At 35.8% G+C, this 27,860-nt stretch overlaps 1 protein-coding gene across 1 annotated transcript; it reads left to right on the forward strand.

Moving 5' to 3' along the window:
• Nucleotides 1-4,554: 4,554 nt before the first annotated feature.
• LOC117928976 (vacuolar protein-sorting-associated protein 33 homolog) lies at nt 4,555-27,706 on the forward strand. The gene is made up of 22 exons (XM_034849140.1): nt 4,555-4,752; nt 4,830-4,869; nt 5,140-5,220; nt 5,641-5,835; nt 5,968-6,078; nt 6,177-6,242; nt 6,708-6,815; nt 6,929-6,973; nt 7,824-7,880; nt 14,528-14,625; nt 21,119-21,170; nt 21,314-21,370; nt 21,796-21,858; nt 21,950-22,056; nt 23,598-23,720; nt 23,864-23,945; nt 24,064-24,134; nt 25,169-25,249; nt 26,058-26,115; nt 26,266-26,327; nt 26,758-26,851; nt 27,371-27,706. Exons 1-22 carry the CDS (start codon nt 4,700-4,702, stop codon nt 27,458-27,460), a joined length of 1,794 nt encoding a protein of 597 aa, XP_034705031.1. The 5' UTR covers nt 4,555-4,699; the 3' UTR covers nt 27,461-27,706.
• The last annotated feature ends 154 nt before the right edge of the window (nt 27,707-27,860 follow it).

Consider the following 27,860-nt stretch of genomic DNA (forward strand, 5'->3'; position numbering starts at 1 on the left):
AGCCGAGAAGCTCACAAAACCACTTGGATGCTTTACCCATTTGTCAGTGCCAAAAAACAACTAGCGGTTTTGGGAATTAGACTTGAGGTTGCATTTCTAAAAGCAATAGAAAGAGAGAGATTGAAATGAGAGTGGTTGTGGGAGTAGTAGTCATCATGGGTAAATGTGCGCAAGTGAAAGAATAATGGAAATGAGAATTTGGTGGAGTTGTTTGGTGTGGTGTTCGATGTGGTGCTCAGTGTGGTGGTTGTGTGGGTTGCGACAGGTTGGGAATGATGATGGTGGATAAGTGTTGATAGCTAGTTGGGTTAGTTATGTGGGGAATTGGTTTGAGATTTGGGTTTGGTGGGTATGAAAGATGGAGAGATGGTGAGCTTAGTGAGTGTGAAGGTTAGGGAAATGGTTTGGCTTGAGAATATTTGTGTTTGATAAAGGTTGAGGGGCTTTACAAAGGTGACCATGTATGGTGAATTTTCATATGCGCGAACCCGGGGCTTATGAGGTGAAAGTAAGGGATGAGCTTCTGGTGGTGCTAAGCAACAAGGTATACTGTCCATATCCAGAAGCTAATGATTGGAGCAAAAAATATGTTCTCTAATGACACATATTCGATATGATTTATGTACCAAAGGACATTCAAATCACCCAACTTGACCTAAATCGATGCTAAGGTCCTAGTCATGAGTTTAATTTGTACTTTGGAGACTTATCTCAGGTTCAAGGGAAGAAAATGGTACAAGTTGAATCACTTTAGATTTTGAAAGATCAAGAAAGGGTTAAATGAGGAAATAAGTGAGTTAAGACTCATGGACCATGACGAAAGACAAGATGAGGATATCATGAGTTTGAAAGATGAGAAATGACCATTATGGAGTAAGAAAGAAGGTAAGAAAACATGGGAAATGAGGCATGAAGCAAGATTGAGCTACATGGAAATTTAAAACTCAAAAATCTGATGGTAATATATACTTTAACCTTGCAGACAACTTTAGAGCACTTTTTGGAGTCCATTTTATGCATACTATATATCGTTTCGAAGCTCGAAAAGTTAGAAGTCCAACGATCCAAATGGTGTGCAAATTGGAGCTGAAATGAAGAAATCATGACCATTTAAATATAACTGCATAAAGTTGAAGGCTCATTTCGAAATGATTTTGAAATTCAACTTATGAATTTAAAATCCACTTCGAAATGACACCGATTTCGAATTCACCCACTACTACTTTGATGTTTCGCCTTCTCTACCTTGGGGATTGCATCTAGGGCACTCCATTTGCCTTAAGTGGATCCCACACGACTAGAAATCACCATTTTATTATTTTTTAATCATTTTTAGGTAATTATTTTGTAATAAGTGGCTAATGAGAGTGTGCCACATGTTAGGTAATTGATGATATTCTATAAACTCTCTTAGTTCTAGGTTTTAGGGATCTTGGATCTTTTTCCAAAGAGTTTGATATTGAAGGTGAAAGAAAACGAAAAATTTGGTTTGTTTTCTTTTTTATTCTTTATTAAATATATTGTTTTAGGTTTTTTTATATTTAAATTATGAATTTTTACCCTATTTTGGATTGTGAATGTGTCATCACCCCCATAAGAGGTTAAGAGCTAACTTGGGGTTTGAAGCATGAAAACCTAAGGGCTAGAAAACCTATAGGGACAATGGGTAAATTATTATAACAATGAGATTAATTATTGGTTAGGTGACAATTTATCATTTTTTTTTATCATATCCTTATGAGTTAGTTTAGGGAATAATACAGTAGGTTATTACCATATACCAGTGATTCTTAGTAATTCTTGATCATTAATTATCCTCATTTTCTCTATCGTTATTTGCCCCAAAACAAAGCTAAAAGGAGTAGGAAGTATTAAAAAGCCAAATCTTAAACTAGTAATCAATCTCATTCATTTAATAATTTTAGGAATTTGTTTTAAAAAGGAAAAATTAGGTTTCGGATGCAATTTTGAGTTATAGAACTCAACTTGATCGTGAGCGGCCAAGGATCCTAAAACCCTAATATCATATTATTTAAAAGACCCTTGTTTTCTTTAATTTTTGTACCCTAGGTTGGATTGTGGAAAGCCCCAAACTTGAATCAATCAAATTTAAAATCAATATTCATTTTGTTATTAATTTAATTTCTTTTACTTAGTTTCACATTATTCACATATTGTTTTTCACTTTAGGTTTTAAACAAAAGTAATTCATTTATTATAGTATCGACAATTTTCATAAGCCAATCCTTGAGGATGATACCCGAAGTATTACAAAAGCCGTAGTGACTCCTTCTCTAGTTTTTCTTAACTAGAGTTGCTACATGAAAAAAAACTAAGTACTTTGGTACAATAGAAAAGTTCGATTAGCTAACCTTCACGAAATGCCAAATGTGACTCACAACCCGACTAAAGCAAATTATGGTTGGTCTTCATCATTATTAGCATCTGAATCCATGAATGAAGATTTATCCTTACCCTCTGAAATTTGATTAAATTGGCCATGGCTTTCCGTGCTCCAAGAATTCTAATCCTCTACATCTTTAGAATCACCTATTTCCATTTTCGTTCGCTCTATGGTTCTCTTCAATTCAGATATATGCTGACCAAGAGCATCATGGCTACATGGCCACTATCTCACGAACTTGGAATATCCAGGTATGATTTTCGGAATTATTCAAATCAAGAGTTCCTTCCCAGAATACAGAATAGGCAGTAGACGGTTGGGCAACTAAACATTCATTGCAGCTTTAGCACTCAAATGAGAAGAACTACTTGGTCTACATGGTGTCTCAACATCACTTCTATTGGATTTGATATGATTTAATTCACTACAAGTAGTAAAATTATTTACATAATCAACCAAACCAATGACTATGGAGGAAATGGGTCAGTTTGATGTGTGTTGTTAACACTATAAATTATCTCAAGCATGGCAAAATCATTAGACTTAGGTCCAGTTGATTTTAAGATTATGTGAATTAATGTTCCTACTTAGAGTTAATTATGTTGCATAAGATGAATGCTCATACATCTCACTAATCCATCCAACTTCAACAATCGGACTTTCTTGAACAGAGTACCTTGAAGCTGATTGCAATCCCTTAAAGAAACATTGATGACTCCAAAACATGATTTCAGTGTAGCGACTTCCCCTTTTTCTTTAGCCTCACACAACCCAACAGGCGACTCGCAAGTTTAAAATAATGTATATGGAAGAAGAAAGAGAAATGGTAAAAAACAAAGTAAATCCCAATGAATGAACAAATTAGAAAGGCCAAATAACAAACATATTGAGCCCCATTTCAGGTGTTAATCCATGGGCTATGAACAGGGGAATGTTACAGAACATTAGCATGATTCAGATGAACCCATACACATGATAGCCTCAAACGAAATAAAAGAAAATGAGAGAATAGCCGAGCAATCACCTTCAAAGTAGTGAATGGAAGCTAAAAAAAACCACAAGAAAAATGCATGAAGAACGATGTAATGAGAAATATGAATAGAAAATTCACAATGTTTGCACCTGGGAGAGCTCCTCTCTAGCAAAAGTTAGCAAGAAAACTCACGAATTCCTCTTATTCCCTGCTCTGCTTTCCCCCCAAACAACTCACTCTTTTTACTTTTTGTGAACCTCATTTTTCTCTTTCTTCTAGCTCTCATTCCTCCCTAAAAACTTTCTGAGCTCATTTTTTTCTCCTCCAAGCCTCCATCAACTCTACTGTTCCCCGCTCAGAGATGTCTCCATCCTAAACATCATCGTGCCAAGGTAGCAGTGTCGTGGCTATGTGTCCCATGCAACCCATTCACTTGTAGAGGTCGTCCTCCACTAACCAACCTGCTGCCATTTGCTAAACTCTTCTCTAAATGTATCACGTACTCCCTAAAACTCCACCATTTAGCAAAAGAAAATGGGAGCAAAAAAAATGTCTTCCAAATAGGGGTTTACAATTTTTTTTTTCAAAATCCCAGAGTGTAATAAATTTATGGGTTATTTGATTAAAATATGCTTATTATTCTATTCCACCTCTTAAAAAGAAAGGTACTTAAATCAAAGTACTTAATAGCATGATGATACATTTATACAAAACTTCTATCTTGAGCACACATAATAAACTCGAAGACAGTCAAGTGAAATCCAATCAATGAAATAATTTGATTTAGGAACAACATCGTTTGCTGTTAGATGAATTATTACTATAGGCATGAGGGAGACATCTTCATTTTGTAAATTTAACCCTCAACTTTTTTTAACCCTAAAAAGTACCGATTTTAAATAAAAATACCCTCACTTTTTTATCGTAAAAATAACATTTTCTTTTAAACATATATAAATAATAAATATGTTGAGGGGTGTTTATATTAAAAACATGTTATTTTTCAAGATAAAAAACGGAGGTTAGATTTATAAAAATGAGATTTTTTAATCCCTTCTAATCAATTAATTTTAAATTTATTGGGATTTAGTTTTTTAATAATTAATATACTATTATTTGCCACGTAATTTTAATAATAAAATAAAAACTTTTAGAAGTTTCAGTTACAGAACCCCAGCAGACGCAACTGGCTTTAACCGGATCGGATCATCCGCCCAAACCCTGCCGCTGAATATATCCTCCGTACACAGAGAGTGAATCAGTCGCCACGTCTCATCGCCGGTAATAGAGTTCCGGATTCTCCACGGTATCTCCACATTGCCATGGCGCAGATTCCGAACCTAGACAACGCTCCTTTCAACCTCACTTCTCTCAGGTATCACATTCGCAGACCTCTCCTTGATTTTCCTTTTTACACGAATTTTAATTTTCAATTTTTTCTTCCAAAATCAGAGATCAGTCTCAGAAGGAGCTCTTAAACATCCTTAAGAACGTAAGTGTCCACTCTCATTTATTTTTTGTTAAACCCTCTGTTTGGTTACCGAGAAAGCTGAAAATTTTGGATCAAATGTTTTGAAAGGCTCAATTCAACGGAGGCAAATGGTGGCCACGTTTTGAGTGGAGCCTTTTTTTTTCGACGCAAAATTTTATTTTTTTCTTTCAGCTTTTTGTCTCGGAAATTAAACGAGAATGAATGATCCAATTGATTTGATTTGATTTGATTTTTTTTTAAACCTGAATTTTTATGTTTTGGATATGATAGATTCGAGGAAGGAAGTGTTTGGTGATCGATCCTAAGCTTGGTGGCTCTCTTTCATTGATTATCCAGACGTCACTCCTTAAGGTGAATCACAGTTGTTACTTCTGTAAGATTTTGACTCCGAGTTTTGTTTGGTTGCTGAAAAAATGTAGAAGGAAGTAACCTAAGCTCTGAACATTACCCTTTGCTTGGTTGCTGAGAAAAATAGGAGAAGAATATATAGTGTAACTTAAATTTTCGTTAGCCGGTGCATTAGAAAACAAAAAGTCACCCACCTGAGCTTAATACAACTATTTGGCTACAGATTTGAGATTTCTTTTCTTTTCTTTTTATTTTTTTTAATGAAAACAAAATCAATGGTACAAATAAAATTCAGATTTTATTTTATTTTCTTTTATTGCGTGTCTCAGTTATTGAAGTGGTGGTAATGAGATTTTCTGCTATGAATTTAAAATTGTTTTCCTTTTCTATTTAGCTAATTCAAAGAGGTTATTGCTTTAACAGGAACATGGGGTGGAACTACGGTATCTTTCTGCTGATCCAATTCAAACAGAGTCCACCAAAGTGGTTTATCTTGTTCGGCCACAGCTTAATTTGATGAAATTTATATGCTCGCATATTCGTAATGATATTTCAAAAGGACTTCAAAGAGAGTATTTTGTTTATTTTGTCCCTCGCCGTGCTGTTGCTTGTGAGAAGGTGAGCCTTTCTTAGCCTTTGTTCTACTAATTGCTTTGGTTGATGATCTTTACATACATACGTGATATATTTTCTGTATAGAGACTTTGGGTAGCTTTTGGTTGCTCTAATACATAAAAATTCATGGTACAGGTACTTGAAGAGGATAATTTTCATCACTTGCTGACTATAGGGGAGTACCCATTATACATACTTCCAGTGGATGAGGATGTATTATCTTTTGAACTTGACCTTGCTTATAAAGTATGAGACACTTTGCTGCATCTGACACATTTCAATTTTCATTTAAAGATTTTCCCTTGGTCTCTTAATTCCTAAGAAGGATTCTTTTTGCTTGATAGGAATGCCAAGTTGATGGGGATACAAGCTCGCTTTGGCATATCGCAAAAGCCATTCACAAACTTGAGGTTTGTAAATGTTTTTTAATTAAAATAGTTGAGTTACCCAAGGATGAAGTGTTTTGACATAGGATTTTAGCTTAGGATGGCAAACTGAAGCTACAATTGTACAAACTATATATTTGTTTATTTATTTTTTGGATAACTTATTGTGAATTGGGTTAGGGTGTATATAGAGGATCACCTGTGATTGATTTTGTAGATTGGTTGTTTGTCAGGTAAGGGGAAGATCGAAGACCTTTTTTTGTCTCCTTATTGCCTAGCTTTTTTTAGGTGTTGTTTTTGCCACTTTTAGGCATTTCTAATGCAAGCCCTTTTATTATCTATCAAAAAAAAAAAAATTTTTTTTTTGGATAACTTAGTAGAATTAGTCTTTCAAATAACACATTTTAAACTTAATTGTATATCTTAAAAATAACACATTTTTAAGCTTAATTGTATATCTTGTGCTTATCAATCATTCATGCTGTGTAGTTCTCCTTTGGACTGATACCAAATGTGAGGGCCAAAGGCAAAGCATCAGTTCGTGTTGCTGATATTCTCAATCGCATGCAAGCAGAAGAGCCAGTCAACACATCCGATGTAATTTTGCATCAGTTTAAGCCTATTTTAAAGCAAATTGACCTTGGAAATCTCATGCTTTATTTGATAACACACTTTGTAGCATCCATTAATAAATTGTTTTTTTACTTCAGATGGGCATGCCGGAGATCAATACACTCATTCTTATAGATAGAGAGGTAGTTCTTGTTTCCTTTCCTTGCACATTTGGTTAGCAACTGGTGTGATAGTTAATATGAAACCATGTTATAAAGTTGCATTTGTTTTTATATGCTTGTATACCTTGTATAGAATTTCTTTTGATTTGATTATTTTATGTGAATAAGAGGAGGCACATTAAAAAAATAATAGGTTTATAATTTACGGAGAATCTTATTTCATACATTGGATACTGAGCTTGAAGAGATAGGGGAGAAATGTTGAAAAAAGTTTGCCAATAGTTAGTGGTGAAATCTAATTGTAATTGTTAACTTACCAATTAATCTAAAAGCTCAAGCAAGCTATTAGGTAGTTGGCCAACAATGCATGTTATTAGTTCGGGTAAAACCCTAACATCTCAGCTCATTTAAATTCTTCTTATGATTTGCTAGTGTTAGTTTGTTAAGTTTTTATTTTGGTTAGTGATTGACTTTTTGTCAAGTTTCTATTTCTTCTAGTGTTCTTATTATATTAGAAAAGTTCCATTTTTTTTTTAATTTTTATTTTTCTTGAAAATATTTAGTTCTTTTTCTTTTCTTTTTCAGCCATCTCTTATTCTTTTCTCCTTATTCTATAATGCAAGAAAATCATATGGTGCTTGAAATTTTAAGATCCCATATCAAGAAGTCAATACATACATCAACACAAACTCTTTTTAATATTAGTGACATGCCATATTACTAAATTGGAAAATATTACTTTACTCTTTGATCAAAGACTTTATGGAGTTCGTACAGTTTCTTTTTAACTTGTATAAGTAAATTTACGATGTTAAGTTATTACTTATATATTCCTACACCTCATAGATATTACTATTGTGGATCAATGTAGGTAGACATGATTACTCCTATGTGTACTCAACTGACATATGAAGGACTACTGGATGAGGTAAGATAACTTAAAAATATGATGGTTTCCATTGTTGTGTGTGAAATCTTCAATAAATAATTTATCATTGGACAAAAAGATTGAGATTGGAATTAGTGCAATCAATTGTTAATAGGTAATGCATGTAGAAAATTTGAGATGCTCATTTTTTTTTTTAATTTTTGATCAGAAACCAAAGACGTATTAATTAAAGATAAATACAACATAAGAAGGATGAGAAATCATCTTCATAAAATACAAACCTAAGAAAAAGAAAACCCATTGATACCTCCTGCTTTACAAGGAGATATGTACAAAAAGAATAAAAAGACCATACAAAAATACACTCGAAAGCATAACTCAAGTCCTTACCATGTAGACCCAACCTTAAGGAGTACAAACTGAGAGCCAACTAAATTGATTGGCACTCAAAGAGAAAGGTTTGAAAACGTTAGTACAATAGGCTAAAAAAAATGCAAAGAAATGAATCAAATCCCACATCATCTCATGCGTCTTGCAAGTATCCTGGAAAATCCTAGCATTCCTCTCTCTCCACACAATCCACATCAAAGTGAGAGGTGATCTTCCAAAGAATCTTGCCTTTAGCAGAGTTCTCAAAACACATAAAGGAAATAACCATCAAATCGCAAATATTATTTGGTTGAACCCACTCCATCCCTGCTTGTGAAAATAGCTTGTGCCATAATCCCAAACTAATTGGACAATGTAAGGAAAGATGATCGATCATCTCTCCACTCCCCTTACACAAGCAACACTAATCAAGACTATGGGCTTTGAAAGACCTTCTCAATTGTAGCATGTCATTGGTATTTACCTTCTTAAATGCCACTAACCAAGCAAAGGCCATGACCTTAGAGGGGGCTCTTGATTTCCATAAAAATTTAGCTAGATGGAATGGAATTGAATCTGATAAATTGGTCAAGGCTAAGAAGAACGATTTCACTAAGAATACTCCTGAAGAAGAAGGCATCCAAGCTTTTTCATCTAAAACAAAAGGAGATAAATGTACACGGGAAAGAGATGTCATTAATCTTTTAAGATCCTTAATTTCCAAATCAGTTGGATTATGACGGGAAAAAATAATTTCAAGGAGGGGTATCACTTCCCAAAATAGCTGAAACAAATACGTTTTTAGTTGTGGCGACTCTGAAAGGTCTTGGAAATTGTGAACATAAAGGTTGATCCCCCATTCTATGGGTGGTGGTGCATGGCCGTTCTTAGTTGGTGGAAAATTGATCAAAAAAAAAAAAAAGGTTGATCCCCCCACCATAGATCTCCCTAAAAATGAATTTTTGTCTCATCACCCACCACAAAGCGAGTGTAGAAAAAATAGGGAAAATAAACACAATGGCTTTCCAAGGGCAATGATGTGATCATTTAACTAAATTGTTGGCATCCCATCCATTAGGATGTGTCTCATGGATACTTAAAATAACTTGATGCCAAAGGGTGAAACTTTCCTTAGCATACCTCTAAAGCCACTTCCCTAATAAAACTTGATTTCTCAAAGTAAGTTTCCCCAACCGTAAACCACCTAACTCCTTAGGCTTACACACTAGATCCTAACTGACCAAGTGGTCCTTTTTACCCTCCCCAAAACCCTACCACAAAAAATCTCTTTACATTTTTCAATCCTTGATGCTATATATACTAGAATTTTGAAAAGGGATAAAAAGTAGCTTAGGATGTGCGACAAACAAGACTAGATTAGAGTGATTTTATCTCCTAGGGACAAAAAAGATTTTTTTCCATCCATCCAACCTCCTAGAGACTCTATCAATCACCGGATCCCAAAATGAACTTGATTTTGGATTCCCCCAAAAGGAAGACCCAACTATGTTAAAGGCCAATCCGAGACTGAACAATTAAGCATCAAAGCCATCTTGAAGATTTGATCTTGATTAATTTTGATTCTAGAAAGAGTGCTCTTATTAAGATTGATCCTAAGCCCAGACACCCTTCCAAAAACCAATAAAATGAGCTTAAGGGTTTGCAATTCTTCCAAGGAAGCTCTAGAAAAAAAGATAGTGTCATTAACAAATTGTAAATAAGAGACTTTAGTCCTGTTTCTGCCCACTTAAAACCCCTCAAGCAAACCTCTTTCCTCCATTCTCACCAACAATCTACTTAAAACATCAGCCACAATGGTGAAAAGAAAAGGAGAAAGAGGATCTCCTTGTCTTAAGCTTCTAGAAGCCTTCACCCAACCCTTAGCATTTCCATTTACTGAGATTGCAAAAGTTGCAGAAGACAAACATTCCCTCATCCAAGACCTCCATTTTGAACTAAACCCTTTTTGTTTAAGTACATGGTTCAAAAAATCCCAATCAACATGGTTTATAGGCCTTCTCAAAATCAATTTTGAAAACTACCCTTTCCTCTCCTAATCTCCTCTTCTCATCCACCAACTCATTAGCAATCAAGATGACATCCAAAATTTGTCTCTCCTCCACAAAGGCTCCTTGGGGCATGAAAATGGTGTCTTGGAGGACTTTATGTAATTGCCCTGAAAGTACCTTAGTTATGATTTTGCACAAGCTAGTAACTTGATTGATAGGTTGAAAATCTGAGATTCTACTAGTTTGACTTTTTTTTTTGTACTAAAACAATGAAGGTAGAGTTGGTGCTTTGATTGATCATCCCATTATTGTGAAACCCTAAGAACACTCTTAAAAGATCATCCTTAATTGTCTCCCAACACTCTTGATATAGAGCAAAGGTGAAACCATCTGACCCAGGTGCCTTTTCCTTGTTTAAGTGCAACATAACATTGTGAATCTCATTTTCTAAAAAAGGATGATCAAGCTAATCGACGCTTGATTTTCTAAAAAGTAGTGTTGCAATCCCCTTTTCTTATACATTTAACTCTTGATTTTTTTCCTCTAAAACACCTCTTCATTTAACAACACCTCATCCCATTCCCCTTTCCTTAAGGTCCCCCTTGCTATAAGTTCAGGAGTCAAATTCCTTTTTTGCTCCTTTGCATCTAAGTCAACAATGTCAGTGAGAATACTTTTGTTTTTCTCCTTTAAATCTTCAATGACACCTTATTCCACTTTATTAACTTTGACTTGACAAACGGTAGCTTTTTCATGAATTTATAACCTTCCCAACCTTCAAGCCTACTCTCATTCCAGCACCAACAAAACTTTTCCTTGAAATCTGGAAACCACTTGTTTTCAAAACTAAAAGGTGTTGGACCTCATTGAAAAGGATTGGCGTCTAACGCAATGGGACAATGGTTTGATGTCATTTTGGGAAGCGCCTCTTGGATGCTATGAGGGAATCCTTACTCCCACTCACTTGGTAGTAAAAATCTACCCAACATATTGCAAACAGGAGATTGTTGCAAATTTGTGCATGTGAAGGATGCATTCCTAAGAGGAGGGTCGCTTAACTCACTTTCTCTTATGAATTCATCAAAATCCCTCATACTTGGAGTTAACTTGGATCCTTCTAACTTTTTTGAAGTTCTTATAACATTAAAATCCCCACCAACACACATTTCGGGAAAGTTAAACCTGAAAGATTTTGCAGCTTTGCCCAAAAATCCTTTATGAGAAGGGAATTATCAGGACCATAAACTGAAGTGAGCCAAAAACACCCTTCTTCTTCTTATTCCAGCTTTACAATTATTGTGAAAGACCCTAAGACAACCTCTAAACACCTACATTTCAGAGCATCCCAAACAATTGCCTCTCCTCCCGAAGTCCCACTAGCTGGGAGAGCAACCCATTCTTTATTTATGACTTTCCACACACTACTCATAAATTGCCTATCCCAAGACTCCCTCTTTGTTTCTTGCAACATAATTGCATCTCGATTTTCTTGACCAAGAAAATCCTTCACTACCCTTCATTTCTTTTTGGACTCATGACTTCTAGCATTCCAACTAATGATTTTCATAAAAATAGAGAAGACCCAGTTAAAACCAAAGAGACTAGATCCAAAGAAGCCTAAGGGACAAGACTCTTTGGCAAGTTTCTTGCCTTACTTTGGTTTGGATAGTGTGGCAAGAGCGAAACAATAGGATTTTTGAGGATAAGGGGAGATCGGAAGAGACGTTATGGGATTTGATTTTGTTCTATTCCTCTCTTTGGGCTTCTTGTTCTGCAGCTTTTAGAGGAGTTCCTTTAAATGTGTTACAACTCAACTGGAGTGAGGTTTGCGCTTCAAAAGTTTGAGTTTGTGGGGGTTTCTCTTTGTTTCTAGCTAATGTTGGGTGTTTTTTCTGTTGTTCAGATTGTGTAGGAAGGACCTCTCATCCTTCTAGTGGTTTCTTTTGTTTCTTTTTTCTTTTCTTTCTCCTGTATCTTTCCTTCTATTAATATATTTCTCTTCGTTTCTGATAAAAAAAAAAAAAAAAAAAAAAAAAAAAAAAGCCTAAGGGACAACAAAAAAAGTGTTTGTTCTTCCTCTTGGAGAGGACCTTATCCATAGAATGAGCAGTGCTATTACCCGGAAGGATGCCATTTTCACTGTATTTGACTATCTTACCATTCATTGCTCCCAAGACCTGAGTGAATAGAAGCCATTTTTGAAGGAGATATGCCTTCTATATGGAAATCTTCCAATTGAGCAGGTTCAAACTCCATAGGTAGACAACTTTCTGGAGAAAAAAGCTCACTATGGTCGTGTTGTGGTGGCCTATCTAAAGAGTTACCTTTAACTCTTGGTTTGCTTTGACTAAAGGGGATGCCACGCCTTTTGAAATGAGACAACCAACAATTAAGCCAGAAGGAAAATTGTTACTCACTAGTTGTTTAGATGAGGAGAAAGGGGAGCAACAATTTGATCTCAAAGGAAGAGATAAGGAAAGCAAGGATTGAACAAAGGAGTGAGAAGAAATAACAAGGGATGAAGGAGGAGAAGGCACATTAGTAGCCCCATCTAATGTTTGGCCTTTAATAGTGAAAAGTGGTAAAGAAGTGTGTACCTGAGATTGACTACCACAAAGGGGAACACTATCTCCACCCTCAGTCCCTCCTAACGCTCCCCCCAATCTCACTGAATTGAGGTTCTAAATTCCCTTTTCCATCTTAATCGCACCTTGTTCCTTTGACAAACTTGCTGTCTTCGAGGGGTTGAAGCCTTGATTCACTTTCCCTAAAGAATTCTCCCCCTCCATAAAAAAACCTCTCTCATAGAGTAGCCTTTCTTTGGCCTCAACCTCATTACTAGCCTTAAGATTTAACGTTGGAGGAGAAAAGAAATGTGGAGGCGTACTTCTCACTCAATGGCTAACAAAACTCCTTCGCTGGCTTGGGAATTGTAGTGCTACCGTAACGGTGGGAACCTTCTTAGACTAGTCAAACTTTGGATGTACCCGCGTCTTGCTGAAGTTGCAGCAAGGCTCCTTTCTATAGAGCCAACAAAAAGGGCTCGTCTTCTTGAAGGTGAGGAATGGGGTCCAAAGCCTTTCCAAGAAAAGGGTTTCCATGAGAGCGAGCCCTAATTGTGGGCCTACCTTCGTTTGAATGGGCATTGAAGTAAGTTGGGCTTGCTTCATTTACCACCCCGTCTTTAACAAAAAAGGCGTTGGAGAAACTTGGGCCTCCTTTCTCAAAAGGGCTTAAATGCTCCCCCGCTCAACCTTCCTTCCCCAATAAGTCATCGACTTTCTTTAATTTTAAATTTGAAAAGGAGTTTGAACCAAGAGAAGGTAGATGATAGTTGTAACCCAACCTCTCCTTAACCTAGCCATGTATCCTCAAAGCTTGAGGAAAAACCATGTTGCAAGCAACCTCCCGCTGTGTCCAACTCATCTCTGCTGTGAGTTGACTCAAGTCTCCCTTGTATACCACCTTCTTCCCTTTCGACAACTGAAACTACCACCGTGAAAATCCAATTTCCATCTTTGACTTCCAACAATGAAGGAAGCACAACGTATAGATTCATCTCCACTCTCAACAAAGCTTTTGATAAATCTGCTAGCTTTAAAGTACGCTTGTCTATCTCTGCAACCCATCCCTGCTGTTTCAACACTTGTTGGAAGTGGATCTCTGACCAAAGATGGAAAGGTAGGCCCCTCAGTTCAATCCAACCCTGTTTGAACTTCCCATATATCTCAATGTTTTCTTCTGGTGACCATCTTCTTAAGAGAATAATGTGAAAAGGTAGGCCATGACACTCGTGTAGGACCGCTTACCCCCACCAGGAGCCTTTAATGTTTCTTTGAAAGAAGGTTTGGAGAGCTGTCCTGCTTTGTGATTTTTTAGACTTTGTGGAAAGAGAGAAATTGAAGAGTGTTTGAAAAAACAAAAGAATCAGTTCATTATTTGAAGAGTTCATTTGTGATTAATCTGTTGTCTTGGGTTAGGATGTACATTGTAGAAGGAACTTTGTCTTTATTTGAGTTTGTTGATTGGGTGGGGTTTAATTGAGGGAGGGAGCAGTATTTTTGTATTTTCCCTCATTTTGGTTATGCCTTTTGCTTTCCCTTGTATACAAATGTGTACCTTGGTGTATAGTCCCCTTTCATTAATATATTTTTTCTCTTGCTTAATAAAAAAAAATAAAGAAAGAAAAAAGAACGACAAACCTTTTCAATACTTTCTTGAATTGGAATGGAGCAAAGGATCATAATGTGAAATCTTTCAATTTTATCTTACTTTTGTTGTAAGCTATCTCAAATATGTTGAGTGCAGTTTTTGCATGTCAATAATGGTTCTGTGGAGCTTGATGCATCTATCATGGGAGTCCAACAACAAGAGGGGAAAAAGATAAAAGTTCCTCTTAATTCTAGGTAAATGGTAGCCTCTGCTTCAAGGATTTTACTATGTGAGTTAAGGATGTTTTTCTTGTATTGTTACAAGTCTCTTTTTTGCTTGCTAGATAGTTTATTGTCGATGCTCTTACTTCATTGGTGTGTAAATTTACGAGAAGCTAGCCTTTTTATTAGTTTACCTTCCTCACCATTATTATTATCCATAGATGCATTGATGCACACCATTGTTATCATATTCTCATTTCTTCATTGGACAATTATTCAATTTTTAGTAGACACAAGGTATCATGAAAACTTCATGGTCTCAATGTTGATATCATTGCAAAATATTTCCTTATCTATGTCTTCCATTAGCAAGTGATGAAATTTTATTAGAATACTACATGTAGTGTGTACTCGATATCTTGCTTATCAAAAAAAGAAAAAAAAAGAAAAGTGTACTCGATATCCATACAAATGAAGTAAGGGGGTTGGAACTTCTTAGGGGATCCGATATTAGTGCAATGGGATATCAATGAGGCTGACTTACATGCTCATAAGGCTTAATACGGAGTGTAATATAGTCTTTCAAAATAGTATCCCAATGAATCATTAGTGCTAAAAACGAGTTTCTATCTAAAGATTCAAAGGGACTTATATTTGGAAATTGTCTTGGTTCAACAAAGCCCTTCTTGGAAAATAGTGTTGGTGGTTTGCTATGGAGAGGGATAGGTTGTGGGGATGGATGATCTCAACTAAGTTTGGTTAAAGGATGGGTCAGTGTTCTTAGTTAAGGGGAGGAAGGATATAGGGTGGGGTTGTGGAAATCTATGAGGAGAGGTAGATAGAGTTTCAGGCTAGGATCAGATTTGAAGTAGGCAATGGTAGGAGAGTTAGCTTTTTCCATGAGCTATGATGTGTTTGTTTTGATAGGGCCCTTAAAAGCAAGACATGATGTAATAAAGTTGGACTTGAGTTTCCACTTATCTATCCTTTGTACACATTGATTTTGATTTAAGCCTTCAAGCCATGTCACTTGCATTGTACATGATTTGAGTGTATTAGGAGTTACACAAAGGATACGAGTCATGAGTTCCTTATAAGATGATAAATTGTTCACAGTTGAATAATGGATTTGAGCAATCTAGTAGAGACTGTAGTGCACTATCCTCCTAATTAGAGGGATGACTTGTCTTGACAACAAGTATTTTCAATAGAGGCACCATGATATCTCATGGGATTGAGACAACGTGTCCCCTTAGATGATTCAAAGGACATGTAATAATGAACTCTATGACTGTAGTAATAACTTAAGTAGAATTTGACATATGTTCTTTATAAGTTAGAGTATGTGGATTCAGTTCAAATCACAGTGAGCTTTTCATGCTTTGTAGTCCAACTTTGGTGGGAGGTCTCTACATGGCTTTTGAAGGTGGTCCAAGGTGAGAGATGTTTTAGTCGAGAGGTTAGGGATGAAGAGGGTGGGAAGATGTGCTGGTGACTAAAGTGGGCATGTTATGTTGCATGGTCAAAGAGGTAAAGCAAATGGTGTAGGGCTAGTGTTGAGTGGTGGAGGGTTGAGTGAGGAAAGGGAGTCAGTCCCTGAGAAGGTGATAGGGGTTGTAGTAGAGGACTGAGCAAAGGGGAGGGGGGTTTGACTATTGTCGAAGTTTGTGGGGTGAGACCTAGGAAGGGGAGGAGTGTTAGTGGGCTTGTGGATGTGGGCTATGGGTTTTAGAGGTTTTAGGCCACTTTTCTTATGGGCCTTCAAAATCCTAGTTTAGTGGGCCTTTAAAGAGCTTTCTTTTTTGGTCTATTTTGGAGCAGAATGAGGGCTCTCTAGTAAAGCCCACTTTGGAGTGGGTCTCTTTAGGGCTTAGAGATGATAACTTAGGCTTATGCTTTACTGGAGAAGTTGTGGTGACATTTTATCGTGCCTTGCTTGTCGATGGAGCCCTTCTCGATGAAGCTTCAAAGTTTCCAATTGTTGCAGACGATGACCTTATTGATGGCAACAAGGTTTTGTTGCCTTCGTCCTTGTCTCTTTGCCTCCTTCTAACTGATAGGGCCCTCGTGGAGAAAGCAACGAGATTTTTAGTGGAACGCCTCACTGGTAAGTCTTCAATTCCAAATGGTTCGATGGAGGAAGGGTCTTTTTCTTCAACTTTCTCTTTGTCCAATGGTGAGGTTTGTTCCTTGGGGTTTCTTGGAGAGAGCAGGACGAGGGTATTTCAAAAGATGTTTGCAAGCCTTTGTGTATGTTATCTGGCAAGGATGTGGTTGTGGAAGCCCCAAAGAACCAGCCTAAGGTTACCAAGATTGCGATCTTAGAGGAGAGTGGTGAAGAGGGGGTGTTGGGTTTTGAGAGCCCTAGTAGGGGCTCGTCAAAATGAGAGAGGCTCTTTGATCTCTCTTATAAAAAATTCATCTCGTTTAGCAAGTTTATGGGAATGAAAAGGAAATCATGTCCTTGTTGAATCATGTCCTTGTTGAGAAAGTTGGAATCCAGAAAATGGCGTAGAGTTTCGGTTGCGAAGAGGAGACCTCCCTTCACACCCCATCTAGTTAGGGAGCTTCAAAATTTGGAGTGTTTGGATTATTATTGTAGTTTAAACAAAAAAAAAAAGAAAAAAGAGAAGAATCGAAGCAGTGGGTTGGAGTTGGTTTGTAAGTGACCTTATAAGTTAAGTTTTTAAGGTTGTGATTGGTTGGCCTAGCTTCTTGGCATTAGTCTGTTTGATAAGGAAAAATAGTGGAGTTTCAAGTTGCTCTCACCTCAATGTTGGTTAAGTCTGGATTCTTATTTTTCTAGGCTTTAGGGTGATGTCTTTTGTTTTGGGTGTTGATTTGTTGTCTGTCTTTCCTTTGCTTGTATTTGGCTGCTACTTGTATATTTCGTGTGTACTTTGTGCACATTTTCCAAGCGCTTTTAATGTATTTGCTTTGTTTACTTATAAAAAAAAAAAAAAAAAAAGCTAGAGTATGTTGATCATATAATAGAAGGATCTGTAACTTAAGGATTGAAAAGGTAATCTTGATAGGTTGATAACTCTACCTTGTTAGATTATGAATACCAGTTCATGAGAAGTCTGTATGTAATGAATAATAGGTCACAAATCGAGCTTTAACTCGTTGTAACTTCATAGGACACTGAGGTGCAATTGATTCTCTTTAGTGGAGTATTGAGTCAACATTAGAATTGGATTTTAAGGGAATTGATATTTTCATATGAGTCCTAGTGGTCCCTACTTGAGCTTCTAATTTATAGAGACACATTTTATTTGAAGGATTTAGGTTTTTGGTTCTTAAGTATGCATAAGAGCATTTTGGTAAAAACACAAGGTTGCACTATATCTTATGAATTGACAAGCCAATTTGGGCTTGTCACTTAAGCACATAGGGAGCCCCATATAAACCCCCTTAGGGGTTTAGAGTTGACACTTTTGCCATTTTCTATCTTCCAGAGAGCCTCTAGAGAGAATCCCCAGCCATCCTCATGGGAGAGAGAGACGCCCACCCTTCTCTTGTGCTTAGACCCATGTAAGGGGAGATCGGGTGGAGGAACACTGGGTAGACGAGTTCTACGGCGTTTTTTACATCTTCATCCATTAGGATTCAATTTGGGAACATCTAAATTGTAGGTATAAAGTTCTAATATCTAGATTTATATTTTATAATGGTTTTTGTAGCCATTGTTTTCTATTGCATTAGATCTAGAGAGCCTTGCATGCACCTTATAAGATCCAGGGCTAGTGAACAGGGTAATTTAGGGTTCCCAACGGTGTTGATTCTTCTTTGAGAGCCTTTTATCTTACTTTGTACTCATTGCCAATTCTAAGGATGCTTGGGTTGTAGAAAAGTTTGGGAGGAGGTGGGACGTGTTGGGCATTAGAGCCCTTGTTTTTTCAAAAATGCTCAAGATTGGGAGGTAGAAATGGTTGAAGCCCTCCTTAAGAAGATTCAGGAAATGATTGCCAGAAGAGAGCATGAGGAAAAGTTGGTTTTAAAATTGAATAAGGACGAGAAGTTCTCTGTGAGATTCTACTATGGCTCTTTGGTGATAGTTTTAGTAGATCCTTTCTTAGTCAAAGAATTTTGGAGTTCCTATGCTAATCTAAAGATGGATTTCTTTGCTTGGGATGTGGTTTGGGGAAAAATTATGACACTGAACCAATTGAGGAGAGGTAGGCCTATAGCTAACTGGTGTTGCTTGTGTTTTCTTTTGTTGTTTCTCACCCTTTGGCAATCTTTGTATACTTCTTGTGTACTTTGGGTCTGCCCCTTTTTTTATTGGTGCTTTTAATAAATTGTTATTTTTCCTATTGAAAAACCGGTTTCTGTCTAGACCTTATTTCGATTTATATATTTTTGGTGAAAGGGAACCTGGAACCTCCTCATTCCTATTAAGGTGGTGTTCTTTATTTGGATGGTGAAGATGGAAAAACCTTTACCATTGACCATCTTAGTTTGTGGAGGTGAACAATCCCTAGCCATTATGTTGTACATATGGGAGCCATGCTTTGGTGGATCATCTCCTGTTGCATTAATGTTATGTACCTTGAAGCAACACATGATATGTAAGCAGATGATTGGTTCCATTGTCGGCTTCATGGCGTACATTGCTTTGGTAATGGCCTCTATCTGTGAGGTTGAAGGCTCTTCTTAGGCATATAAAACCGTATTGAAAGTGATCAGTATAGTGTTAACGATCTTTGTGACTCCCCTGGTAGTGGTTGCTTGGATTCTAGCCATTCCTAACAAGGTGGTATTCTTTATTTGAATGGGTGATCATTGAGAAAATTTCACCATTTGTCATCTTATTTTGAGGAGTTGGACTATTCCTAATCACTATGTTATATTTATTGGGAGCCATAAATTGGTGGATCATGTAGTGTCTCATTATTCTTTTACACCTGTTGGTTGGGGTATCTGTTTGTCTCAGTAGGCACTGCACAGGTTGTTTCTGTTGTTAAGGAATTTCCTTTGTTGTCAGTTAGTATTTTAGGAAGAGAGGAGTTGTGTGAGTGATTCATGGTTCTTTTGATGGCATTTGGAAACAACTTGAAGAACTTTTGATGACTTAAAGCCCTCAGTAGTTGTAGTGGCATAGCGGATTGTCCCCAATACTGTTTCATGGCCTTCAATGGTAAAAGACTTTATAGGGTTCCCAACTACAAAATATTTCATGACACAATCTTTCTCTGTCTCTGTGTGTGTTTCTCTCTCTGTGTAGATGAGGTTTTTTTATTTCTTTTTGGTGAACTTTGTGCATCTCTTCTTTATTCATCTTGATGGGAGGTTGCATGTCATCTCTTTGTGAGGGAGAGAGAGAGGGGTTGTGTCATGAAATTTCTTGTTGCCTTAATCTAGATTCTCCTATTAGTCTCTACTTTCTTGAGTGCAGTGAACTTCATGCAATCCAACTTTCTCCTATTTAGTCTCTACTTTTTTTTTTTATTTAAGTTTATCATGCCTTTTTCTCACTGCTTCTGTTCAAGTTTTTTTATTTTTATTTTTTTAAATTTTCCTTGGTCTTGTGAGCACCTTTCAACTTGAATCAAATCACTCATCCTTACCGGGAATTATCTGGTTTACATTGCACAATCATTTTAAATGATTCTTCCTCAATTCATCTTAAATCTAGTGCTGCCTCTAAATAACCTAGCTGCATCCATTGACTATCAGAGAACGGAAAAAAGAAAAGAAAAGAAAAGAATAGAAAAATTTAGATGCTTCCGCTATCAAGGCATCCAGACAGTTAAGCAATGAAAATTGCTCAGTTGCTTCAACTGAGACTCTTACTTGTAGCAACGAGCTGAGCAATGAAACACTACTCTTTATCCTCCTATAGATTGGGATAATTTTACAAATTTTGAATGAATCATGATCCAAAGAGGAAAGAGAATGTAATGATCAATCTAACTGGAGGTCCTAATAAACATAATTGTGGGTATAGAAACCATATTGAGCGCTGGAATGAGAGTCGGAGTTCTACAGTTAATGTTCAGTGTAGCTGTACCTAGATTGCAGGTCTACATCTGCCATGATCACATCAAAGACTTTAGGGTTTGATGGATCTGATGCCTGGATATCCTGCACCTAATGGCCATTCTCTCTCCCATGTAACATTGTTCATATCTTTCTAACTGTAATTTAGCTTCTCCTAGAGATACAAATAGAAAATGTGACTATGGCTATTACTGGATTAAGACAAATGTTTACTCTTGATAGTCTTCTTGAAATATGCCATGGGATATTACTCATGTAGATTGTTCCAAATGGATAAGCTTTAGTTCTGTTGGATATATTTGTTTCTAGAATAATTTCTCTAAATGAAAATTTTCTTACTTGGGTGTTGAATTTTTTCTTCTCTATGACATGAGTAACAAATTTGTTGATCTTTATCTTCTTTCCTCAGACTTTTAAGAGGTCTGGATATCTTATGATTTGTATTAACTATTTGTTGACATGTGTTTTCCTTGTCTTTTCTTGGCACACTAATTTATTGGGTGTGGCCCTTATTTTAATCTAGTGACAAGCTGTTCAAGGAGATTCGGGATCTCAACTTTGAAGTTGTTGTCCAGGTTGATCCATTTTTACCAGTTTCCTATAGTTATTTATTCTTTATTGGAGGCTTAGAGCCTTTCTGATTCTCAGTCAACTCTAAATTTAAGATTATTCTGTTGAAGTTCCATTTCCTCAGTTGCCATTTGCAGTATGATTGCAGGTTCTACGTCAAAAAGCAACATCCATGAAACAGGATTATACAGAGATGACAACTACTGTACGTCATTTGTTTAACACCTGATCATTCATCTTTGCTTTATCTTTCATACTTAATAACTTGATTAATGCCACAGAACCTGAGTATCTGTTAATGAAACTGATCTCAGTGCTGAAACCCATTTATTCTTTTTTTCTGTTTTAACTACCTAGTTTCAGGTGGACATGTGGGGTTTACCCATTTCTTTTTAAGGAAAAAAACTATAATTTGTAGTTCCAATGTTGCATGTAGTTGCATGTAAAACCTAGAATGCAACCTGTTAAGAGCAGATCAACGATTTGTAATGTTTAAAATGATGTTCTATCAAAATTTTAGATTAAGTGCATGCCCTGTTATGTTTTGCTTAGAAACTGCATCTCGGTTATTTGTCTTTTGGAGACAGTTAATTTGACCAACAATTTCTTATGAAGTTCCCTATAATGCAGACTCAGACAGTGTCTGAATTGAAGGACTTTGTCAAAAAGCTCAATTCATTGCCAGAAATTACTGTAAGTATGTTCTTTATATTTACAATAAACTTTGTCTAAGTGGTACTGAATGGAGTTACCAACTATAATTTGCTGCTGATTGTTGCTGTAGAGGCACATAAATCTTGCTCAGCATCTGTCTGCCTTTACATCAAAGCCATCCTTTCTTGGACGACTTGACATGGAACACACAATTGTAGAGGCTCAGAGTTATGATATGTAAGTTAAATTTATACTTCTCTCTCTCATTCTCTCTCTCTCTCTCTTTCTCTGTCACTTGGAGAATTTAATATGTGAGATGATTATATGTTTCTCATACTCAACGAAGTCTCCTAATATATGCAAATAGGCTCAGAGATTACAGAAGTATGCTTTCTATTATTATGACTGATAATCTCTCTCCCTTTTGGAGTATTTAATCTAAGAGACAATTTTATGCTTCCCATACTCGATGAATTCTCCTAATATATGTAATGGGCTCAGAGATTACAAAAGTATGGCTTCCTATTATTGAGTCATGACTAGTTTATGACTGATAAAACTTGAATGTCGACACTCAGGGCACACATCTGACAATAGCCATGTGAAGCATATAATTCTGATCTTCCATTTTCTTAAACCTTGTTGTTTGTCAAATGGCACACACCTGTTATGCACAATAAAGAAAAAGTGAAACATGGCATGAATGTTAGGACTTTCTTCTCCCTCTTCCCTCCATCAATAATACATAAAACAACATTCAAATGATTCTATTGATTCTTTATGGAAAATAAGATTTAGTTTATTCTTTGAGATAATTTTTTTTTTTTTTCATGTTAATACAGATGATCTATAGATTTGAATAGCCATTAATGGATGGTCTATTGGTTGAGGTTCGTTGTAAAATACTGGCTTCATCAATCTTCTTATGCTCTATTTTCATTCTTGCCATCCATCAAAAGCAATGTTTTAGTTCCCTATCAACTACAACAACTTATATAAGCAAATTGCTTGTTCAAATACACATAGAGGAGTAGTTTTGGATCACAAAAGCATGATTTATGTATTTCCTGTACATTATAAAGTTTTAAGCATATCTGAGGACCTGCAATACCTGAACTGTTCAACTTCACTCAATGTCTATGTGTTGACACAATATGACAGAGGTGTGGGTGCGGGATCTTTGTGGATACTCTTATTTTGCTTTGGATATTTACTATTTTGATTTTATTTTTTTGGACAATACGGATGAAAGAGAAAAGAAGAGTTAGTGTTATTATTTATTTTTTATAGTCAAGGACGTGTTAAATTTTTATTTTATTTTTTTCAATGGACTTCCAATTGAATTTTTTCCCCCTTTATTATGTCATATCCAAGTACATTCAGGATCCTTTTTCAACTGAGTTTCTGTAGCCTAAAATTTGATATGTGAAAGATAAAACACTTAGACACCCACTTGTACACAACACCCATTCCCAAACCTAGGTAACATAGCTTAGCTCTGATGAAGCCAATGATTTGCAACTACAACACAAATTGATGTCTTTTGTGGTACTGGTATCAGATGTCATGTAGTGCTTTTATCCAATGATGCTTTGTGGTTTTCATATAAATTTTTGCATAGGTGTTTTTATTCTAGACATTCTAATTTGCTACAATATTAAATTACTTTTCATGAATCTCCAAGTGTGACATGATTCATTTCCTGATTTCTTGCTTTCCACTCGCAATGTATTCTTACATTTTTTTTTATGGGGAACTAATCTGGTTTATGAATGCAGATGCTTTGAGTACATTGAAGAAATGATCCATAAGCAGGAGCCTCTTGTCAACGTCCTGCGCCTTCTCATTTTATTTTCAATTACAAATTCAGGGTTACCAAAGAGAAATTTTGATTATTTGAGGCAAGGATGTAGATGCCAAATCATTTTTCTAATAATTTAGATGTCACTTTTTGTTACAGCAGGATATTGAGAATTGCATTTTAGAGAAATTTTTTACTTCTGCATCTTCCTAAATCTTCTTTTAATTTTTTTCCATGGTTTAGGAGAGAGTTACTCCACAGCTATGGATTTGAGCACATGGCTACGCTGAACAATTTAGAAAAGGCTGGATTGCTTAAAAAACAGGTTTGCCCTTAATAATTAAGCACTTCTATTTACCTGCAAAGTTTAATAATGAAGTTAAAACAGATTTTTATTAACTAAGTGATTATGAATTTATTGTGCTCCATGTTGAGTCTTGCAGGAGACCAAAAGCAATTGGTTGACTATCAAACGTGCTCTGCAACTTGTGGTTGAGGATACTGACACAACCAAGTACATTCTTTTTGATCATTTGATTGGCTTCTGATAATTTAGAATGTTTAAGATGTTTTTCAGTAACAAAGTCTTTTGGCACCTAGCTAGCTTGCAAATTGGTGTGACCAATCTCATTGTTGATGTGTCTCACATTTTAAGTTGTGTGAAAGTTGTATGGTGTAAGATTGAAAACAATATAAGAATTACTTGATCTTTTACTCCTTTTAACATCTGATTTATAATAGAGAATAATTCACCAATTCAAATGGTATTACATTCATCAATTTGTCAGCATGGGAATTCTTTCTGGTGCATGATTATCAGCAAAATGAACTGATAAGGTACCCCGTGCTGAAACATGTGGGATTTTGGTCACACAACTGATTTTTTCCTTTTGTTTCATTTCATTTCTTCCATGTTGTAGTCTAATGGATTTTTGTGTCATACATTCTCTAAAAAATTTTTGTTACGGAAAATTTACCATAGATATCTGTGCCTTTTTTTACCCGATACATGAGTATATTATGCAATTAGTGAGACCCTGCATTAAAACTGATCTTAATATTAGTGGTTTATCAAACAAGAGACCTCATTTAACTTCATGTTGTGCTAATTCTGTAATAATATTTTTGGTGGCCAGAAATAAAAGATAAGAGAAGCATCAGATGGTCTGATCATTACATTATCCATTTGGCTTGCTCTTTTGTTTCCACATGGAACCTGTCAATGTTGGATTCTGGATTTTAGTTATTGCATTTTCATATTCTAAAGATATGACAATTATGGACTCTTTCCAAGAAGCTTATTGCTTCATTAAAGTCATTGGAACTAATATGCTGGACCTAGAATTGCCTCTGCATGAGCATGCAAGTGTATTACCTTCAAGCTGTTTCTTACATAGTAAACTATGATACACATCCAATTCATAAGAAAACTATTTTAACTGAATAACTTTTGCTATAGGTTTTTGTTATACCAGTTAGGTCAATTTTACTTTTCAATATATCCATTGTTGTCCTTTGCTAATTTGAAGTCGTTTTCTTGTATTTTAGCCCCAATGATATTGCCTATGTCTTCTCTGGATATGCTCCTCTTAGTATCCGCCTTGTTCAGCAAGCAGTTCGATCTGGATGGTGAGGCTAATTTCCTTAAGTGCAAAGTTTCAAACTCATTGTTGTGGCAAACAGGCTGGAATGATTTTTTAGTTTGTTCCTTTTTTCCAACCATGAATAATATGCATTATGTAGGTATAATTTTCTTCTTCTTCTTCAAAATAAATAAATAAAAACCTGAAGTATTGGAAAGTGCAAAAGACCAGGCTAAGTTAAATCTGGTTTCAGAAGCCAGATTAAACCATAAGGAGTTCCTTAGAAATTAGTCCTAGAGTAGAGGCGTCCTTTTGATATTTTTAATTATTTCGAAGGATTGCTCATCCTTCATGTATTTATCATTTAATGAATGAATGTGTTTGTTTCTATTCAATATATATAATTATATTTTTTGCCACTTCCATTGATTAAAAAAATCTTCAAATGAAAAGAATGTGCTTTCTCAATATCAAATGAAGGATGTTATTAGGAACAATTACTTTTATTAAAATAATAACAGATATTAATATAAACAAGATATGAACAGAGGCAGCACCAAAAAATTATACTTTTTTGGGTAGTTATTGTACATTACTTTTAATTAAGGTTAAGTTGATACCAGATTCCAGACCGAGGGAGGGAGGAGAGAGAGAGAGATCTCCCACGGTTATGCATCTAAATTAAGAAATACAAAAACATTCAAAATTAAGTATCATCTAGTCCTGTGCGTTTTCTTAGTTCACTGATTACAGTAGCTTAAACTGAATTTCATGTTATGAATGTAATGGAAATATTGACTTTATAGGCAGCATTTTCCTTCTTTAATGTTTATAACTGTAATTTGACCCTTCAGGCGCCCCATTGAAGAAATTTTGAAGCTGTTGCCTGGACCACATTCAGAAACAAAGAGAGTCAGTACACTTCTTTTTTTCAGGAAAATTATTTTGTGGATGCTAAATTTGTCATTTCTTGATATAATGTATTATTTCTAGATGTATGTTCCTCTAGATCATTTTGCACTATATTTACTAGATAAAGTTGTTTATATGGCATTTCAACAGAGTGGATTCGCAAGCAGTCAATCAATTGATAATTTGGCAGGAGCTCCAGCTAGTATAGACAAGTACGTATCAAGTGTTTCTAATTGCTAGGCTGCCTTACAAACTACCATATTGTTCTTATTTCTTGATATTCTTGGTTTTTTGGGTCATTTTGTTCCTGTGGTAATATGGTCATACAATTGGCGAGCCAAAATAAGGGGAGGGCACCAAAAGTGATTGTTATGATTTCGGAGGATAGAATTTGTGATGTGTATGGCTTGTTCATTCTTCTGTTGGTTTTCTTTAAATATTTTTACATGGAAAATGCATCTGTACAACAATTTTTTTACTAATTGAAACAGTTGCCTCTAATAATTATGTTTTTTAGTCAAATTCTAGCATTCTTTTTTAACCCAGGTGGTGTCCTGCACGTATGTGTGTTTTTCCACTTTTACTTAGCTTCACGTGACACCATTTTTTTCATTGGTTTGTTTTTCTAAATGAATGTTTCAGAGTAACTGATGGAAGGCGCTCCCTCGTGCTGGTAGTTTTCATTGGGGGGGTAACATTTGCAGAGATATCAGCACTTCGTTTTCTCAGTGCTCAGGTATGTCAAGGTTTTTTACAGGCTAGACTCTTCTTGGGTGTATATCTATATTGAAATACTGGCATTCCAACAAATTAAGAATTTTCTAAAGATAGGTATTAGTTAATACGACATGGAATTTGACTCTCAGGCCGGCTTAGTTAGCATGGGACCCGTTATCTTTGTATCTTTTCATTGCATTGACATAGCAAGGCACCTCTCTTGAATTTTTTATTATTCCAAAGATGCCATTTTTGTCGGTAAAGTTGTCGTTCTCCACTGTCCTGACTCTGGACTCTCTTAAAGGTTTAAATACCATTTTAGCTTTAGACTACCATTATTTCTTCCAGAAAAGGGTGAGGTGGGGAGGGTTGGTGTGGTTGTTGAGGGTGGGGTTTGATCTGAGTTGAATTTGTTGCAAGAATGCTAACAGTTACATAGCACTGTTAATCTTGTAAAAAAAAAAAGCTAAAATAAGGTTGCATTTTCTCCTTGTTCATACTCACCACCCCAATTTCTTATCTGATCTACATCTTGCAGGAAGGAATGGCTTACGACTTGATTGTTGGGACAACAAAAATTGTGGGTGGTCATTCATTGACTGAAACATTCATCGAGAGCTTGGGTTGACTTGCATACATTGATGTTTGTTTCTTTTTATTTTATTTTATTTTATTTTATTTTTTGAGATTTTGTTTTCTGATATTTATAGAGCTCGAGGGTGAGGCATGTTTCAAATTACCCAAATGGTGGTTTAGGTTTAAGCTATCTTGAACTGTTATTTGAATCAATGTGTTTATATACTATTTATCTCTAGATTGTGTTTTATATAATTAATTCTGTAAAAATAAAATAAAATAAAATCAGATTTCACCACTTACTTTTTTCAGAAGGTTATTTGGTTTTCAAATCTTTAGTTTCCAACTAGCCATCTTTTCAGATGTGGAAACTGAGTTGTTTAACTTTGGAATGACTGGAGGCCCTGGGCCAAGGCCCATAGCCCAGTCTAGCCTTAACATTTGAAGTGCAG

The sequence above is a fragment of the Vitis riparia genome, chromosome 13 (assembly GCF_004353265.1).
Source record: "Vitis riparia cultivar Riparia Gloire de Montpellier isolate 1030 chromosome 13, EGFV_Vit.rip_1.0, whole genome shotgun sequence".
Taxonomy (NCBI): domain Eukaryota; kingdom Viridiplantae; phylum Streptophyta; class Magnoliopsida; order Vitales; family Vitaceae; genus Vitis; species Vitis riparia.

Excerpts from the sequence above, each read along its gene's own strand:
- LOC117928976 (XM_034849140.1), top strand. The coding sequence starts at position 4,700 with ATGGCGCAGATTCCGAACCTAGACAACGCTCCTTTCAACCTCACTTCT. Across the intron at positions 6,816-6,928 it reads AGCCAGTCAACACATCCGAT|ATGGGCATGCCGGAGATCAA; the intron begins GTAATTTTGCAT and ends TTTTTACTTCAG. Across the intron at positions 22,057-23,597 it reads GAGGCTCAGAGTTATGATAT|ATGCTTTGAGTACATTGAAG; the intron begins GTAAGTTAAATT and ends TTATGAATGCAG.